The sequence below is a fragment of the Diorhabda sublineata genome, chromosome 8 (assembly GCF_026230105.1).
Source record: "Diorhabda sublineata isolate icDioSubl1.1 chromosome 8, icDioSubl1.1, whole genome shotgun sequence".
NCBI classification, from domain to species: domain Eukaryota; kingdom Metazoa; phylum Arthropoda; class Insecta; order Coleoptera; family Chrysomelidae; genus Diorhabda; species Diorhabda sublineata.
Genome location: NC_079481.1, coordinates 970148 through 988487, shown reverse-complemented (window position 1 = coordinate 988487; position 18340 = coordinate 970148). Strand labels below are relative to the sequence as shown.

The window sequence follows — 18340 nt, the reverse complement described above, 5'->3', positions numbered from 1 at the left end:
CGAGTTAGTTCAAAAAGGTTCGAACTAATGACAGAGAAAGAAAGAACATCAGTATACCACTATCTATCTTTATTTACTGGAACCTCAGAGTAAGAACGCCATCGAAGGAAAATAAGTTTCGTTTCTAATAGCGAGTACAGAGAAATAGAGGGTGATAAATCGATACTATTTATCGCTTTTTCAATAGTACAATTCCGTTAAATCCGCTTTTTGCTTAATATCAAATCTATGGTTTCAAGCTATTTCGGAAAATATTGGAGAAAATTTTAGGCTATTACAACTCTGTTTTAATAAATTTGACATTCACTTTTCTTCTTTTTTATATAACAAAAAGTACGAAATATACACACGTCGAATTAATAAACAAGTTTGTTAATATAATATTAAGTTGAGGCATCATTTATTTATTTATTTATTTAATGTGCAAAACATTGTGAGTAATTACAACTCTGTACTGTTAAATTTGACATTTACTTTTCTTCTTTTTTATATAACAAAAGGTATGAAATAGACACACGTCATCTCGAATTAATAAACAAGTTTGTTTACGTTACATTAAGTTATAATTAAAATGAGGCACCTTAAAATAGTTTTTATAGTGATATTATTTAATTTAGTGATAAGTATTACGTGCCACAATAAATATTCGAAGAAAGCGAATGAAGAGAACAATAATATAAATAAAAACGATGAAGAACACATTGATTTACGACCAATATCTCTAAAACATTTAGATAGGCCGTTTCGTATGGCGAAATTGAATCTTCTTTGGTCCAAAGCCGTATTAGTAAGTTTTTGTTTACTATTATTTATTAAAAAAATTCATTATACCGAGTTGGTTTACAGAGATTATCAGAAGTGAAATTGAAATCCATATTTGGAGAATTAAAACTACACGATAAAGAAGAAATAACGTGGAAACACCTTAGAGCCGAAGGAAAGGATAAAGATGGCATAATGGAAGCTAAATTGAGGAAAAAATTGCTGCAAATCATGGAAAATTACGGGCTTTTAGATCAAGCGGACGATATGGAGGATGTGGAAAAAATAAAACGCTGGAAACCTCTTAACGAAGCGAGCGACAAACATATAAATAAAAGTTTATTCAAAGATAAAAAGTTGAATAAACTGTGGGAAAAAGCGGAAAGAGCTGGATTCACCCCGGAGGAACTTCTGGCGTTGAGAGAGGAATTCAATCATCATCAAGATAAAATTGATCAGTATTATGCCTTATTAAATGACGTAAAAAGCGTACCACAAGATTATGAAGGAAGTAAGTGAATAAATTCAATTTTTTTATGTAAACACGTCGACTGCCGAGGATATTTTTTTTAATAAGATTTCCTACACCTTTTAGTGTATTTAAATAAGTATTTTTAACGTCTTAATGTGATTAAATAAATTCTCTTGGCATTCAACATGTTAAATGATTGTTTTCAGATGCAGTAGAAGATTCCTTGGATAAATTCAATAAAATAGAAACAGAAGAAGAAAAAGAACCGAACAAAGATTACATAGACAAAGTGAATTTGATTAGAGAAAAGCACAAGGATATTAACGACGGTTTCGACCACCTCCACCTACTTTCTGCCAAAGGTCCTGCTAGCAAGGAATTCGTCGAACCGAAAGTGCAAGGATTATGGAAAATTGCAGTGGAAAGTAATTTCACACCCGCCGAACTCCATTCTTTGAGAACAGAATTGTTGCACTACGAAAATCGGTTGTTGAAGTTGAGACATCTTCAAGTGGAACACGCTTTGCACGAAGAAAAATACAAGGAAAAAGAGAAAATGGGGATCGTGGGAGGGAAGACGGATAAACAATCGTTGATGTCGGATACTATAAAGAAACACGCCAGGAAAGTGGAAAAGATACATTTGGATATCGAAACTAGGATAATGCAGAAACATATCGAGTTGTAGTTTTGTAGAGGGTGGGGAAAAATGATGCCAAAAAGATATTTAACTATTCAAAAGTAACTTTAAAAAATTGTGTGTTACAATAAATGTGTAATTAGAAATCGAATTGTGTTTTTATTGTTGAAATTTATTTCCAGTTGATCTTACAACAAAAATTTGGATTATACGAGGAGTCTTTGAAATATAATTTAAATATTCAGGAACATGCAAAAAAAACACGTAAAACAGCACAAATTATTTTATTTCACAAGTTTCGGTTTACAAAATACGAATATAATTCATCCAAAACAAATATAAAAATATCGATATACGACGTACTTTCAATAATTTCGAATTTTTTTTAATTTGAATTTTCAAAATTGTTAAAAATAACGTTCGAAATTGAAAAAAATTATGTACACAAAACTTATTTTGGGTATTTCGACGATGAATATTGACTTTTTTCACTTTATTTTTTAAATTTTAAGGATAATAATAAAGAGACAATGCTTTAATCATCCTTTACATCCCCTATTTTTTCTTTTATATCGTTAATAATCCTGTAAGAAGCATCTTTAAGTCCCTTAATAAGCACGTTCTGTATCTGATTCAAAGTATAAGACTCCTCTATATCAAACTCATTTAAAACAGATTGATACATTTCGTTCATTTCTTCTTTAACTAAACGACATAAAATTCGAACGTTTTCTTCATTTTCTTGTACCTTTTTTCTTCTCTCCGCCTCGATTTTTTCATATTCCTCAATTTTTTCCTTCAAATCGACGTTTTCTTGCTCGATTTTCGCATATTCATTCTTCAAATCTTCCACAGATTGTTTCAAAGTTTCTACAGTTTGTTCGTGTAGTTTACTTTCTTCTAGCGATTTTTCCAATACATCTGCCGAAGTTTTCTTTTCCAAATCCGAACATTTTTGCTTGTATCTCTTCAATTCCGCTTGTAAATTTTCCGATTTCAGCTCTAATACTTTCAATCTAGACGACAACGAACTGCTGCATTCTTTTTTTTGTACACTGATCGTATCTAATTTTTCCACTATTTGATTCAAGCTAGTCTTTATTTCTGAGTTATGTGATATTAATATTGAATTTAGATCGTTGTAGCTCGAATAACATATGGGTACGATATTTGTTTCTTCTTCCCTATCGATTTTTTTTATTCTCCTAAATTTTTTATTTTTGTTACTTTCGTATTCATCCGAAATGTCAGATTCGATTACTTCTAGTGGTTTCGGAACTATCTGTTGCCCCATTTTGGTGATCCTGTTTAATATATTCGTTTTTTTTATCGAATCCGAACTATCGGAATCGAGATCTTGAGTCGCAGGTTTGGGTGAAATTTTCGGTTTATTATCTTCTAATATCACGATACCTCCGCATAATTTTAAATGTTCACTAAATTCTATCTGTTGTTCGTTATTATCGAATCTGACTAACCAGTTTTGTTTGTTGTTGTCGTAAAAAGACGAAAAATTATCTTTACGTTGTTGAAAATAGAATTGTTCATTTATTTTCGCTCGCAATACTGTATTAGTTTTATGTTTATAAGCTATTACTTCGTAAGTTTTTAAATCTGTTGAACCTATAATAGCTATACCGTGTTTTCCCATCGGTTTGTAAGTTTTATCTTCCCTAAAATTATATCTTAAATAATACCCGAAAGATAGTAACTAATTTTTACCAAAAAAAATATAGAATAAAATACCTACGATTTCCATAAAATAACTATCTTTATTGTTATCACTGTTGTAGATGTATTTTTCGAAACTGTGGGTTGTTTAGGTGCTGTGTATATCAAATTTTTTGAAGTATCTTCATTTTGTGATGGGGGCGATTCAAATAAAGATGATAATTTCGAACTTAAATTAAATATCAATTAACATACTTCGTAAAATTAATAAATCATATATTTTTACCTGTCTAACGGGTTAAAATCGTAATCATCGTCGTTTTCAAACATATTAATTTAATAAACTTTAAAATATATCATTTAACCTATGAATATAAACATTACTGACAGCTCATCTTCTTCTAATTCTTAAATGTCATTTTGAACTAATAGTTTTATTAAGTTACATTTTGAAGATAAAGAAAACATTTTAACTACCGTAATTTAAGATTATAATTTTATTTTTTCTGATAAATCCAAATTCTAATCAAAGTGAGTACTTAAAATGATTTATATTTTAAAGAACCATGTTGTAACAGCTATACACGAATAGATGAGTTGAAAATGTTATTATGCACAAAAAAAGAAGACTTATTAAAATGTCAATTGTCAATAAAGGATAGAAATAAAAATAACATCAATATAATTTTTTTATTTATTATCGACATTCTATAAACTAAAATCTTGATGCCTATATCTAATTGCGGACATATTTAAAGTATTGCACATTGAATTCGACGGTATTCCGCTATAATTAAAATGAGTATTAGACAAAAAACTACAAGGTTGATTCGATATGTTATTAAAACTATTTGTATAAATATCGTGTTGGTTATACGGGGTGTAGGAACATTTCCACGGCATCACGTATTGTACATCGTGGTGTTGATGCGAAGACGTGTGCGCCATTGTGGAAGTTTGATACGGATACGGAGATTTTTCCGACAAATCCGGTTTTAAAGTTACCGGAGTCGATTTCGTTGGGGGTTTCGTCGTAGGAGATTGTTGTAGGTTGAGACTTCGTTCGTTTCTGCGAAATTTCGCGCGACGATTTTGAAACCACACCTAAAATATTTCAAATCGAAAAATTTGAAAAACACGCCGGTATAAAATTACTTACTTGTACTCTGGCTTCGCTTAGACTGACTTTACTGGCCAAATCTTCCCTAACGAAAGCGTCTGGATAATGAGTTTTTTCGAAAACTTTTTCTAAAGCCGCCAATTGCGCCGTAGTGAAAGTCGTTCGATTTCTACGTGGTTTTTTTAGTTTATCTTCGCAACAAGCATCTAAAACAATAACCCCGTTGCCATTTTGTCGTGAAAAAAATCTTAAACGTTGTAATTAACGGCTTTAATTAATCATTGTAATCAACCAACTACATTATCCAATAAGTCGACTGACTGACACACAGATGGCGCTGTAAACGTCAATTCCGTATGACGTTTATCGATTACCAACTGTCAATGTCAAATATCATGACATTTCGATTTGGCAACCATTTAATCGGTCGGCGAAGCGTCCAAAATCAGCTGGGAAAGGGAGAGACAATTGATAGCGAGTTGTTGGATCGTTTGAATGAAAAATTCAAGGAAATATAGTCCGGATCTGGTGCGCAGCGACTTAAAAAATGCTGGTCGGTAAGAAATTAGTTTCGAACAAAGCGCAAATGATTAAATTAAACTAGTTCGTACAGATTTTTCGTCACCTGCGCACCCTTAACAATCGTGACGAATTACATCGACTGATTTCACCCTATCGGCGTTTGTGATTTGTTTAAAAAGTCGGTTTCCGACGTCGCGTAATTTTCGTTTTAAAAAACTTTCTAAAACATAAACACGTTCGCATTTTCGACTGTCAACTCTTGGAAAGTTTAGTGTGACATAGTCAAACAACTGCGGTTCAAAGCGTCGGTTTCACAAAATTGATGCGACCACTACGACCGTTTTAATTTTAGTATTTTTATTGGCGTTTAACAATTTTTTACCCGCATTCGTGCGTCTTATTTCAAATTTTATAGTCGCACCTTTTAACTTTATCGATTTTCTCGGAAAAAAAAAACGAAACGAAATTTATAACGTCGTCAATTTGTTTCGAAATAAACAAGTAAACAAAATATTTTACGAGAAACGACATTCGGAGCGTAAAGTTCCAGAAAAACCGAAATTTCGTATAGAATATTATTTCCGACATAGACAAACTCTTAAAAAAATAAAGCATCGCAGAAAGTCTATGGAATCCCTCGATAAATCGTGCGATTGACACGCAGATGGCGCTGTAAACGTCAATTCCGTATGACGTTTATCGAGTACCAACTGTCAATGTCAAATATCATGACATTTCGATCTGTCAGAAAAAAATGACAGCCACTTAAGTGAAGTTTTCTTCGAAATAATTTCGTGTGTTGATTTATTATTGTTTCAAAAGGTTTCAAAAGTGTTATTAAGACTCTGGTTCATCTAAAAGAACGTGGTTATATAGACACAGATGATGGCGAACGTTCTGGACGTCGAATTGAGTTGGTTACTCCAGAAACCATCGAAAAACTCCACGAGTTTGTTATATAAGAACGTGTTGATGATTCGGAGCAGCGTTTGGACAAATTTACACGGTAATAAATCAGATTTTTTTCATCGATAAGTTAGTATGGATAAAACACGGATCCACCGCTTCATTCCGGAATCAAAACGATCAATATCTAAATGGATTGGAGTCGGTGAACAACCGTCCAAAGTCACGACAGTCAGTTGGGAGATTTTGGATCATTTGAATGCAAAAATCAAGGAAAAACCCGATGGCAACGTTGCTTAAATTGAATAAATTGCTTACCAATCCACCTTATTGTCCAGATCTGGTCCCCAGTGCTCGCCGGTACGAGATTTAGCTCGAATGAAGAAACAATTGCCGAAATTTAAGCTTATTTTGTATTCTGCGTAAATTTGTTTTTTTCTTAAATCGATGCAAGTTCATTTACGAAAGACCGCGTTCAAAGTTCTAATATAAATTCGAGCGTAGCGTCCGTACACATAATTTAAATAGTCGCTTTTAAATCTTTTGATGTAATTCCGAGGTACTTTGATGTGGCAATCGCGATATTTTCATTTCGACGCGATTATTTTCTATTTGTAAGCATATTCGGATGATACATGATCGTTTTTTCACCATACGGGATCCAGCGGCGTAGCGAATTTAATTTTTTACACCCGCACATCCCTCCGATATCTTTCCTTGATAACAAATGGTTTTAGGGACATTTCGTCGCTGTCTCAATTGTTTTGGTATCCCTGGGATCCGTTTGTACTATATTTTTGGGAAAAAAAAATGTTTTTATCTACTTTTTGGCTTCATATAATTTTCCCGGCGACGTTTAATAAGTTCGATATCCGTCGAGGTCCTCAAAATAGCCATTAAATCTTTAATTTTCGAAAATATTTGACCACCGAACCGTTTCTTCAAAATTGGGTACAGAAAATACTCCAAGGGGGTTAAATCTCGAAAATATGATGCTTGGGGTATCAATTCAAACTTTGATTGAGTAATTTTGGCCATTGCAATAACGGTCTTAGTCAAATTTGATAATTTCTGTTTGTTTATCCCAAAAAACCGACGATGAAACGGTTTTTGATTTCTTTGGAGCCGGTTCTGTCTTTCCAGTACATTGTTTTTATTGTACTTTTGCTTTGGATGATAATCAAATTCACTCTAAACGTTCACTATTGTTGTTTGCAAAATAAATATTAAAAAACGTGGCTAGGTACTTTTGGAACCAACCTCGTATGTATTAATTATTATTATTATCGAATACCAATGCGATTGGCGATTAAATTTAGCGTTAACAATGAAGCGGACTGATAATTTTTTATAAAATAATGTTTTTTTAATGAAAATAAAAAAAAAACGTTACGGGGGTTGGTTTAATTTTTAAATTTCGAAAAACGAAATAACTTCCCGTTGCTTGCAACACCAAACGAATAAAAGGATAATAATAATAATAATAATAAAAAAAGGAACTAACCTTCGGCTGAATCGGGATCTTGGTCCGAACCGGAGGCCCTTCTTTTGTCGCCCAATCTCAATAGGCTGGTGACAGAAAACTGACGCGAGTTGGACGAACAATGGATTCTACCATTGTAATCTTGTTCTCCATTAAATTCAGACAAACGTCCGTCAAAAGTATACATTTTAAATACGAATTTATATTTCTTTCAAATCATTTCGAATTCACCGGAATTAATTGAAAAAATTATCAATTGTTTTAATCGAAGAAATTACATCTGTCATTATTTATGACGCACTGACAGGAAGTGAAACGTCAAAACCGATTTATCATTTTTGAAATCGCGTTGAAAAATTAAATAGAAAAAAACAAATTGGAAATTAATGTTTTGTTTACTAATTCTTTAACGAATTCTAAATGAAAACTGGCAGAGATTTCAGGAAAGAAACCACAAATATCCCGAAAGGCGGCGCGTGACTTCCCCACTACTTCCAAACGACTTAATTTGAGTAAGTTATGGGCGGGGTTGATGTTCGGCGCGTCTAATTAATTTTGATGAATATGAGACAGATATATCTCTTTTTATGACTCGATCTAGGATCCAGAATCTAGTGATTCGATCACTACGACTTGTGTCGGTAGCTTAAAGTCATTTTTGACTTGAAAATATGGTTTCAATCATCTAATGTGATATCGATGAATCTCATAGTTTTATGGTTTAAATTTAAATAATCTATTAAGAATTGTTTTTAATTGTAAATTTATGATTAAATCATCGAAATCGATCGGATATTACTTTTCATTGTAGATCTATGGTTTAGATCATAAAAATAGAAACAAATTATGACACAAAACAGTAGTACTGTGGATTAAATCATCGAAATCGATGGGATATTACTTTTCATTGTAGATCTATGGTTTAGATCATAAAAATAGAAACAAATTATGACACAAAACAGTAGTACTGTGGATTAAATCATCGAAATCGATTGGATATTACTTTTCATTGTAGATCTATGGTTTAGATCATAAAAATAGAAATAAATGACGATATAAAACAGTAGTACTGTGGATTAAATCATCGAAATCGATGGAATATTACTTTTCATTGTAGATCTATGGTTTAGATCATAAAAATAGAAATAAATTATGACACAAAACAGTAGTACTGTGGATTAAATCATCGAAATCGATGGAATATTACTTTTCATTGTAGATCTATGGTTTAGATCATAAAAATAGAAACAAATTATGACACAAAACAGTAGTACTGTGGTTTAAATCATCGAAATCGATGGGATATTACTTTTCATTGTAGATCTATGGTTTAGATCATAAAAATAGAAACAAATTATGACACAAAACAGTAGTACTGTGGTTTAAATCATCGAAATCGATGGAATATTACTTTTCATTGTAGATCTATGGTTTAGATCATAAAAATAGAAACAAATTATGACACAAAACAGTAGTACTGTGGATTAAATCATCGAAATCGATGGGATATTACTTTTCATTGTAGATCTATGGTTTAGATCATAAAAATAGAAACAAATTATGACACAAAACAGTAGTACTGTGGATTAAATCATCGAAATCGATGGAATATTACTTTTCATTGTAGATCTATGGTTTAGATCATAAAAATAGAAATAAATGACGATATAAAACAGTAGTACTGTGGATTAAATCATCGAAATCGATGGAATATTACTTTTCATTGTAGATCTATGGTTTAGATCATAAAAATAGAAATAAATTATGACACAAAACAGTAGTACTGTGGATTAAATCATCGAAATCGATGGAATATTACTTTTCATTGTAGATCTATGGTTTAGATCATAAAAATAGAAACAAATTATGACACAAAACAGTAGTACTGTGGTTTAAATCATCGAAATCGATGGAATATTACTTTTCATTGTAGATCTATGGTTTAGATCATAAAAATAGAAACAAATTATGACACAAAACAGTAGTACTGTGGATTAAATCATCGAAATCGATGGGATATTACTTTTCATTGTAGATCTATGGTTTAGATCATAAAAATAGAAACAAATTATGACACAAAACAGTAGTACTGTGGATTAAATCATCGAAATCGATGGGATATTACTTTTCATTGTAGATCTATGGTTTAGATCATAAAAATAGAAACAAATTATGACACAAAACAGTAGTACTGTGGATTAAATCATCGAAATCGATGGAATATTACTTTTCATTGTAGATCTATGGTTTAGATCATAAAAATAGAAATAAATGACGATATAAAACAGTAGTACTGTGGATTAAATCATCGAAATCGATGGAATATTACTTTTCATTGTAGATCTATGGTTTAGATCATAAAAATAGAAACAAATTATGACACAAAACAGTAGTACTGTGGTTTAAATCATCGAAATCGATGGGATATTACTTTTCATTGTAGATCTATGGTTTAGATCATAAAAATAGAAACAAATTATGACACAAAACAGTAGTACTGTGGTTTAAATTATCGAAATCGATGGGATATTACTTTTAATTGTAGATCTATGGTTTAGATCATAAAAATAGAAACAAATTATGACACAAAACAGTAGTACTGTGGTTTAAATCATCGAAATCGATGGGATATTACTTTTCATTGTAGATCTATGGTTTAGATCATAAAAATAGAAACAAATTATGACACAAAACAGTAGTACTGTGGTTTAAATCATCGAAATCGATGGGATATTTCTTTTAATTGTAGATCTATGGTTTAGATCATAAAAATAGAAACAAATTATGATACAAAACAGTAGTACTGTGGTTTAAATTATCGAAATCGATGGGATATTACTTTTCATTGTAGATCTATGGTTTAGATCATAAAAATAGAAATAAATGACAATATAAAACAGTAATTATGTGGATTAAATCATCGAAATCGATCGGATATTACTTTTCATTGTAGATCTATGGTTTAGATCATAAAAATAGAAACAAATTATGACACAAAACAGTAGTACTGTGGTTTAAATCATCGAAATCGATGGGATATTACTTTTAATTGTAGATCTATGGTTTAGATCATAAAAATAGAAACAAATTATGACACAAAACAGTAGTACTGTGGTTTAAATCATCGAAATCGATGGGATATTACTTTTCATTGTAGATCTATGGTTTAGATCATAAAAATAGAAATAAATGACAATATAAAACAGTAATTATGTGGATTAAATCATCGAAATCGATCGGATATTACTTTTCATTGTAGATCTATGGTTTAGATCATAAAAATAGAAACAAATTATGACACAAAACAGTAGTACTGTGGTTTAAATCATCGAAATCGATGGGATATTACTTTTCATTGTAGATCTATGGTTTAGATCATAAAAATAGAAATAAATGACAATATAAAACAGTAATTATGTGGATTAAATCATCGAAATCGATCGGATATTACTTTTCATTGTAGATCTATGGTTTAGATCATAAAAATAGAAACAAATTATGACACAAAACAGTAGTACTGTGGTTTAAATCATCGAAATCGATGGGATATTACTTTTCATTGTAGATCTATGGTTTAGATCATAAAAATAGAAATAAATGACAATATAAAACAGTAATTATGTGGATTAAATCATCGAAATCGATCGGATATTACTTTTCATTGTAGATCTATGGTTTAGATCATAAAAATAGAAATAAATGACAATATAAAACAGTAATTATGTGGATTAAATCATCGAAATCGATCGGATATTACTTTTCATTGTAGATCTATGGTTTAGATCATAAAAATAGAAATAAATGACGATATAAAACAGTAATTATGTGGATTAAATCATCGAAATCGATCGGATATTACTTTTCATTGTAGATCTATGGTTTAGATCATAAAAATAGAAATAAATGACGATATAAAACAATAGTTCTGTGGATTAAATCATCGAAATCGATCGGATATTACTTTTCATTGTAGATCTATGGTTTAGATCATAAAAATAGAAACAAATTATGACACAAAACAGTAGTACTGTGGTTTAAATCATCGAAATCGATGGGATATTACTTTTAATTGTAGATCTATGGTTTAGATCATAAAAATAGAAATAAATGACGATATAAAACAGTAATTATGTGGATTAAATCATCGAAATCGATCGGATATTACTTTTCATTGTAGATCTATGGTTTAGATCATAAAAATAGAAATAAATGACAATATAAAACAGTAATTATGTGGATTAAATCATCGAAATCGATCGGATATTACTTTTCATTGTAGATCTATGGTTTAGATCATAAAAATAGAAACAAATTATGACACAAAACAGTAGTACTGTGGTTTAAATCATCGAAATCGATGGGATATTACTTTTCATTGTAGATCTATGGTTTAGATCATAAAAATAGAAATAAATGACAATATAAAACAGTAATTATGTGGATTAAATCATCGAAATCGATCGGATATTACTTTTCATTGTAGATCTATGGTTTAGATCATAAAAATAGAAATAAATGACAATATAAAACAGTAATTATGTGGATTAAATCATCGAAATCGATCGGATATTACTTTTCATTGTAGATCTATGGTTTAGATCATAAAAATAGAAATAAATGACGATATAAAACAGTAATTATGTGGATTAAATCATCGAAATCGATCGGATATTACTTTTCATTGTAGATCTATGGTTTAGATCATAAAAATAGAAATAAATGACGATATAAAACAATAGTTCTGTGGATTAAATCATCGAAATCGATCGGATATTACTTTTCATTGTAGATCTATGGTTTAGATCATAAAAATAGAAATAAATGACGATATAAAACAGTAGTACTGTGGATTAAATCATCGAAATCGATCGGATATTACTTTTCATTGTAGATCTATGGTTTAGATCATAAAAATAGAAATAAATGACAATATAAAACAGTAATTATGTGGATTAAATCATCGAAATCGATCGGATATTACTTTTCATTGTAGATCTATGGTTTAGATCATAAAAATAGAAATAAATGACAATATAAAACAGTAATTATGTGGATTAAATCATCGAAATCGATCGGATATTACTTTTCATTGTAGATCTATGGTTTAGATCATAAAAATAGAAATAAATGACGATATAAAACAGTAATTATGTGGATTAAATCATCGAAATCGATCGGATATTACTTTTCATTGTAGATCTATGGTTTAGATCATAAAAATAGAAATAAATGACGATATAAAACAGTAGTACTGTGGATTAAATCATCGAAATCGATGGAATATTACTTTTCATTGTAGATCTATGGTTTAGATCATAAAAATAGAAACAAATTATGACACAAAACAGTAGTACTGTGGTTTAAATTATCGAAATCGATGGGATATTACTTTTCATTGTAGATCTATGGTTTAGATCATAAAAATAGAAATAAATGACAATATAAAACAGTAATTATGTGGATTAAATCATCGAAATCGATCGGATATTACTTTTCATTGTAGATCTATGGTTTAGATCATAAAAATAGAAACAAATTATGACACAAAACAGTAGTACTGTGGTTTAAATCATCGAAATCGATGGGATATTACTTTTAATTGTAGATCTATGGTTTAGATCATAAAAATAGAAACAAATTATGACACAAAACAGTAGTACTGTGGTTTAAATCATCGAAATCGATGGGATATTACTTTTCATTGTAGATCTATGGTTTAGATCATAAAAATAGAAATAAATGACAATATAAAACAGTAATTATGTGGATTAAATCATCGAAATCGATCGGATATTACTTTTCATTGTAGATCTATGGTTTAGATCATAAAAATAGAAATAAATGACGATATAAAACAATAGTTCTGTGGATTAAATCATCGAAATCGATCGGATATTACTTTTCAACGGTAGTTCTATGGTTTAAATCATCGTAAAATGTAAATATTACACTATTATAGTGTATTGTTTTATGCAAGAGAGATTTTTTTCATTAGACGCACACGTATTTTGATGAGAAAGTGTTAAAAACATTATAAATAGTTTTGTTGTATAGTCAGAAAAATGAGAAATATGGAAAAGAAAATGTCGCGGCTCCTCGTTAAGCCGGAAACTTTTCAGACGATCCTCGTACATTATTAGTATCGCCGTTACCGACTTTACCTGATTATTTCAATATGGGGCATCTTTAGAATTTGTCAAAGAATGAGTGCCAATTTCGTAAACAATCCGAAAACGGTAGGGGAGATTTTTGTGAGACGAATGCACGGCAGCTGATCAAAACGTCTCTCACCAACAACCAATTCGAATTAGTGCAAAATTTTCATTTATACAATGTACATGTATAAGGATACCACCTATTGGTTACATTCTGATATTCGAAAAAAGTGAAAATTGTTTTTTTTTTCAAAATACACTGCTCCACAATTGGGGTAAGTTGTCTGCCGCGCAGACCCGATTTAACACCATCGGACTTTTTCCTGTGGGAGATGCGAAGTTGTGGGGTCGTGTCGAAGTTTGAAAACCTCCGCTAAGGCCACAAAACAAGAAAAAACGGCCTTCGTCCATCGAAATTTGGACTGAAGAAGATTTTAAAACAAAAATTGTGGCCACTCAAACGTCTGAAGCTGTTTTTCTAGCCACGGAACTGGCAATTTAATAAAAATTGACAGAATTGTGAAAACGGAACAAAATGGCGATCCCTCCGACAGGACAATGACCCCAAGGCACCGGGGGTGTTAATAAACATAGTTCGGCCTCCCCAGAGCCCGGATTTCAATCCCGTTGAACTTTTGTGGGTAGTTCTCGATAGAAATGTCCGTAATTGCGGTCCGTCTCGGCGAGAGAATGTTTTTATGGAGAATTTGGTTGACTGTAGTCTTTTTCGACGTATATTGCTTGTACAAACACATACAGGGTGTGTTAAAACTTTTGGCCCGCAGTGTAAATAACAACCTCGTGTTAGTTTGCTGTTTTACTAAACGAAATACGATGAAGGAACTTCATTATTAATTTTTTGCGTATTTTAAAAGTCGGTAGGCGTTGTTGAGCTGTCAGTACATGTCCGACCCACCGCCCGCCGTCTCTCCGGCTTGACTATATCGTGACGCCACCCATCAAGGCTTGTAAGTTGCATCGATAGTTTGAGACATCGGACATGCATTCCCGACGTTTGGAGAATTCCACAAATGCACGGGCCGATGTCTGTCCCGGCATCCAACATATTTTTATTTTTATTTTTTTGGTGTTTTCGACATATGGTTCAACTGGACCATATAAAAACGAACAGCACGTCTTATTATAACGCGTACCTCAAACGTTTATTCGAGTTAAAAGGATTGGCGTTATATATAAAACTCAGTCATTTTTGATACGGTGTATTAATAATGTAAAGAAAATTTTTTTTCGTAAAAGAAACGTACAATTTCAAATTAGAATTATCGAAAAATGATAATATATACTTTTTATTTATGATTCGGTGGTTCGGTTAGATGTAATGACATTTTTCGTAGTAGTTCTGTGGTTCGAATCGTCTAAACTACTAACGTAGTAGTTCTGTGGTTTAAATCATAGAAATCGATTGGAAATCACTTTTTATTGTAGATCAATGGTTCGAATAATCGAATTGTGACAAAATTAACACTTTTTTAGGATATTCTAATAGTTTGGCTCATAAAAATAGAAGAAATTACGAGATCAGATTGTAGCTCGGTGGTCGAAATCATCTAAATTGTTATAATATCATTTTTTTACTATAGTTCTGTGGTTTAAATCGTCTATAAAGTTCTAATGCTACTTGATGTAGTAGTTCTGTGGTTTAAATAATAGAAATCGATTGGAAATCACTTTTTATTGTAGATCAATGGTTCGAATAATCGAATTGTGACAAAATTACACTTTTTTAGGTTATTCAAATAGTTTGGCTCATAAAAATAGAAGAAATTACGAGATCAGATTGTAGCTCGGTGGTCGAAATCATCTAAATTGTTATAATATCATTTTTTACTATAGTTCTGTGGTTTAAATCGTCTATAAAGTTCTAATGCTACTTGATGTAGTAGTTCTGTGGTTTAAATCATAGAAATCGATTGGAAATCACTTTTTATTGTAGATCAATGGTTCGAATAATCGAATTGTGACAAAATTAACACTTTTTTAGGATATTCTAATAGTTTGGCTCATAAAAATAGAAGAAATTACGAGATCAGATTGTAGCTCGGTGGTCGAAATCATCTAAATTGTTATAATATCATTTTTTTACTATAGTTCTGTGGTTTAAATCGTCTATAAAGTTCTAATGCTACTTGATGTAGTAGTTCTGTGGTTTAAATAATAGAAATCGATTGGAAATCACTTTTTATTGTAGATCAATGGTTCGAATAATCGAATTGTGACAAAATTACACTTTTTTAGGTTATTCAAATAGTTTGGCTCATAAAAATAGAAGAAATTACGAGATCAGATTGTAGCTCGGTGGTCGAAATCATCTAAATTGTTATAATATCATTTTTTACTATAGTTCTGTGGTTTAAATCGTCTATAAAGTTCTAATGCTACTTGATGTAGTAGTTCTGTGGTTTAAATCATAGAAATCGATTGGAAATCACTTTTTATTGTAGATCAATGGTTCGAATAATCGAATTGTGACAAAATTAACACTTTTTTAGGATATTCTAATAGTTTGGCTCATAAAAATAGAAGAAATTACGAGATCAGATTGTAGCTCGGTGGTCGAAATCATCTAAATTGTTATAATATCATTTTTTTACTATAGTTCTGTGGTTTAAATCGTCTATAAAGTTCTAATGCTACTTGATGTAGTAGTTCTGTGGTTTAAATCATAGAAATCGATTGGAAATCACTTTTTATTGTAGATCAATGGTTCGAATAATCGAATTGTGACAAAATTAACACTTTTTTAGGTTATTCAAATAGTTTGGATGATAAAAATAGAAGAAATTACGACATCAGATTGTAGTTCTGTGGTCGAAATCATCTAAATTGTTATAATATCATTTTTTACTATAGTTCTGTGGTTTGAATCGTATAAAAAGTTCTAATGTGACTTGTTGTAGTAGTTCTGTGGTTTGAATCATAGAAATCGATTGGAAATCACTTTTTATCGTAGATCAATGGTTCGAATAATCGAATTGTGACAAAATTAACACTTTTTTAGGTTATTCTAATAGTTTGGCTCATAAAAATAGAAGAAATTACGAGATCAGATTGTAGCTCGGTGGTCGAAATCATCTAAATTGTTATAATATCATTTTTTTACTATAGTTCTGTGGTTTAAATCGTCTATAAAGTTCTAATGCTACTTGATGTAGTAGTTCTGTGGTTTATGTTGATGTCGAAAACTGTTCAGACGTCCCTCGTATTTTAAATTACAATCTTTCCCTGTACAACCAACACCCCATTATATTTTACACAAATTATGGTTTTTTAAATTGGAAATAATGGCGTCGACGTTTATAGTTGCTTCCTTATGTGTGGTGTGTGTGTGGTAACTTAATAATTTACATCGCGTTTCTTGGGGCGGTTGTTAATTTTAAATTCTTCACACATTGATGTATCTGTCAACAAAAATTTGATTTATCCGGAGGAAATTCCTCGAAAATCGATTAAACACAAAAATTGTCGAATTGGAGCCAAAAAATAAGATAAACAACTTTTCTATAACTCCACACCTCGTATTTGTCGATTCGAAGATAGCTTACGACACGGTGATTAACATTCAGGATCGTCCAGCTAAAAACTGTTCAATATACAGGGGTGAAATTGATAGTTCCTGTAACGAGATGACGATGGTTAATAAACTTCGATGTATCTACGATTTTTATGAATTTATATCTCGTATTTATCGATTCGAAGATAGCTTACGACACGGTGATTAACATTCAGGATCGTCCAGCTAAAAACTGTTCAATATACAGGGGTGAAATTGATAGTTCCTGTAACGAGATGACGATGGTTAATAAACTTCGATGTATCTACGATTTTTATGAATTTATATCTCGTATTTATCGATTCGAAGATAGCTTACGACACGGTGATTAACATTCAAGATCGTCCAGCTAAAAACTGTTCAATATACAGGGGTGAAATGGATAGTTCCTGCACCGAGATGACGGTGGTTAATAAACTTCGATGTATCTACGATTTTTATGAATTTATATCTCGTATTTATCGATTCGAAGATAGCTTACGACACGGTGATTAACATTCAGGATCGTCCAGCTAAAAACTGTTCAATATACAGGGGTGAAATTGATAGTTCCTGTAACGAGATGACGATGGTTAATAAACTTCGATGTATCTACGATTTTTATGAATTTATATCTCGTATTTATCGATTCGAAGATAGCTTACGACACGGTGATTAACATTCAGGATCGTCCAGCTAAAAACTGTTCAATATACAGTGGTGAAATTGATAGTTCCTGTAACGAGATGACAATGGTTAATAAACTTCGATGTATCTACGATTTTTATGAATTTATATCTCGTATTTATCGATTCGAAGATAGCTTACGACACGGTGATTAACATTCAGGATCGTCCAGCTAAAAACTGTTCAATATACAGGGGTGAAATTGATAGTTCCTGTAACGAGATGACGATGGTTAATAAACTTCGATGTATCTACGATTTTTATGAATTTATATCTCGTATTTATCGATTCGAAGATAGCTTACGACACGGTGATTAACATTCAGGATCGTCCAGCTAAAAACTGTTCAATATACAGGGGTGAAATTGATAG

The 18340-nt window shown here is 31.2% G+C and overlaps 3 protein-coding genes across 4 annotated transcripts; 1 reads left to right on the top strand and 2 right to left on the bottom strand.

Moving 5' to 3' along the window:
• Nucleotides 1-342: 342 nt before the first annotated feature.
• Nucleotides 343-2019, top strand: LOC130447306 (alpha-2-macroglobulin receptor-associated protein). Its single transcript, XM_056784050.1, has 3 exons — nucleotides 343-787; nucleotides 847-1273; nucleotides 1441-2019. Exons 1-3 carry the CDS (start codon nucleotides 572-574, stop codon nucleotides 1920-1922), a joined length of 1125 nt encoding a protein of 374 aa, XP_056640028.1. The 5' UTR covers nucleotides 343-571; the 3' UTR covers nucleotides 1923-2019.
• Nucleotides 2020-2142: 123 nt separating this feature from the next.
• LOC130447305 (FK506-binding protein 15-like) lies at nucleotides 2143-3948 on the bottom strand. 2 transcript variants are annotated; one of them, XM_056784048.1, is made up of 3 exons: nucleotides 3832-3948; nucleotides 3625-3774; nucleotides 2143-3547 (listed from the first exon to the last, which is right to left on the bottom strand). In XM_056784048.1, exons 1-3 carry the CDS (start codon nucleotides 3873-3875, stop codon nucleotides 2410-2412), a joined length of 1332 nt encoding a protein of 443 aa, XP_056640026.1. In that variant the 5' UTR covers nucleotides 3876-3948; the 3' UTR covers nucleotides 2143-2409. The 2 variants fall into 2 exon arrangements, with proteins under 2 accessions (XP_056640026.1, XP_056640027.1); XM_056784049.1 differs by lacking the exon at nucleotides 3832-3948 and having other exon boundaries at nucleotides 3621-3747.
• A 277-nt stretch (nucleotides 3949-4225) lies between these two features.
• Nucleotides 4226-8005, bottom strand: LOC130447304 (paired mesoderm homeobox protein 2-like). Its single transcript, XM_056784047.1, has 3 exons — nucleotides 7598-8005; nucleotides 4705-4871; nucleotides 4226-4649 (listed from the first exon to the last, which is right to left on the bottom strand). The coding sequence occupies exons 1-3, from the start codon at nucleotides 7761-7763 to the stop codon at nucleotides 4254-4256; spliced, it is 729 nt and encodes a 242-aa protein (XP_056640025.1). The 5' UTR covers nucleotides 7764-8005; the 3' UTR covers nucleotides 4226-4253.
• Between the last annotated feature and the right edge of the window lie 10335 nt (nucleotides 8006-18340).

What these genes read in the sequence shown, in the direction of transcription:
- LOC130447306 (XM_056784050.1), top strand. Translation starts at nt 572, where the DNA reads ATGAGGCACCTTAAAATAGTTTTTATAGTGATATTATTTAATTTAGTG. An exon ending in TTTGGTCCAAAGCCGTATTA is followed by an intron (nt 788 to 846) that starts GTAAGTTTTTGT and finishes GTTGGTTTACAG; the next exon opens with AGATTATCAGAAGTGAAATT. An exon ending in ACCACAAGATTATGAAGGAA is followed by an intron (nt 1,274 to 1,440) that starts GTAAGTGAATAA and finishes GATTGTTTTCAG; the next exon opens with ATGCAGTAGAAGATTCCTTG.
- LOC130447305 (XM_056784048.1), bottom strand. Translation starts at nt 3,875, where the DNA reads ATGTTTGAAAACGACGATGATTACGATTTTAACCCGTTAGACAG. An exon ending in GATTTTAACCCGTTAGACAG is followed by an intron (nt 3,775 to 3,831) that starts GTAAAAATATAT and finishes ATTTAATTTAAG; the next exon opens with TTCGAAATTATCATCTTTAT. An exon ending in ATAGTTATTTTATGGAAATC is followed by an intron (nt 3,548 to 3,624) that starts GTAGGTATTTTA and finishes ATATAATTTTAG; the next exon opens with GGAAGATAAAACTTACAAAC.
- LOC130447304 (XM_056784047.1), bottom strand. Translation starts at nt 7,763, where the DNA reads ATGTATACTTTTGACGGACGTTTGTCTGAATTTAATGGAGAACAAGAT. An exon ending in AGATCCCGATTCAGCCGAAG is followed by an intron (nt 4,872 to 7,597) that starts GTTAGTTCCTTT and finishes TTATTGTTTTAG; the next exon opens with ATGCTTGTTGCGAAGATAAA. An exon ending in TAAGCGAAGCCAGAGTACAA is followed by an intron (nt 4,650 to 4,704) that starts GTAAGTAATTTT and finishes GAAATATTTTAG; the next exon opens with GTGTGGTTTCAAAATCGTCG.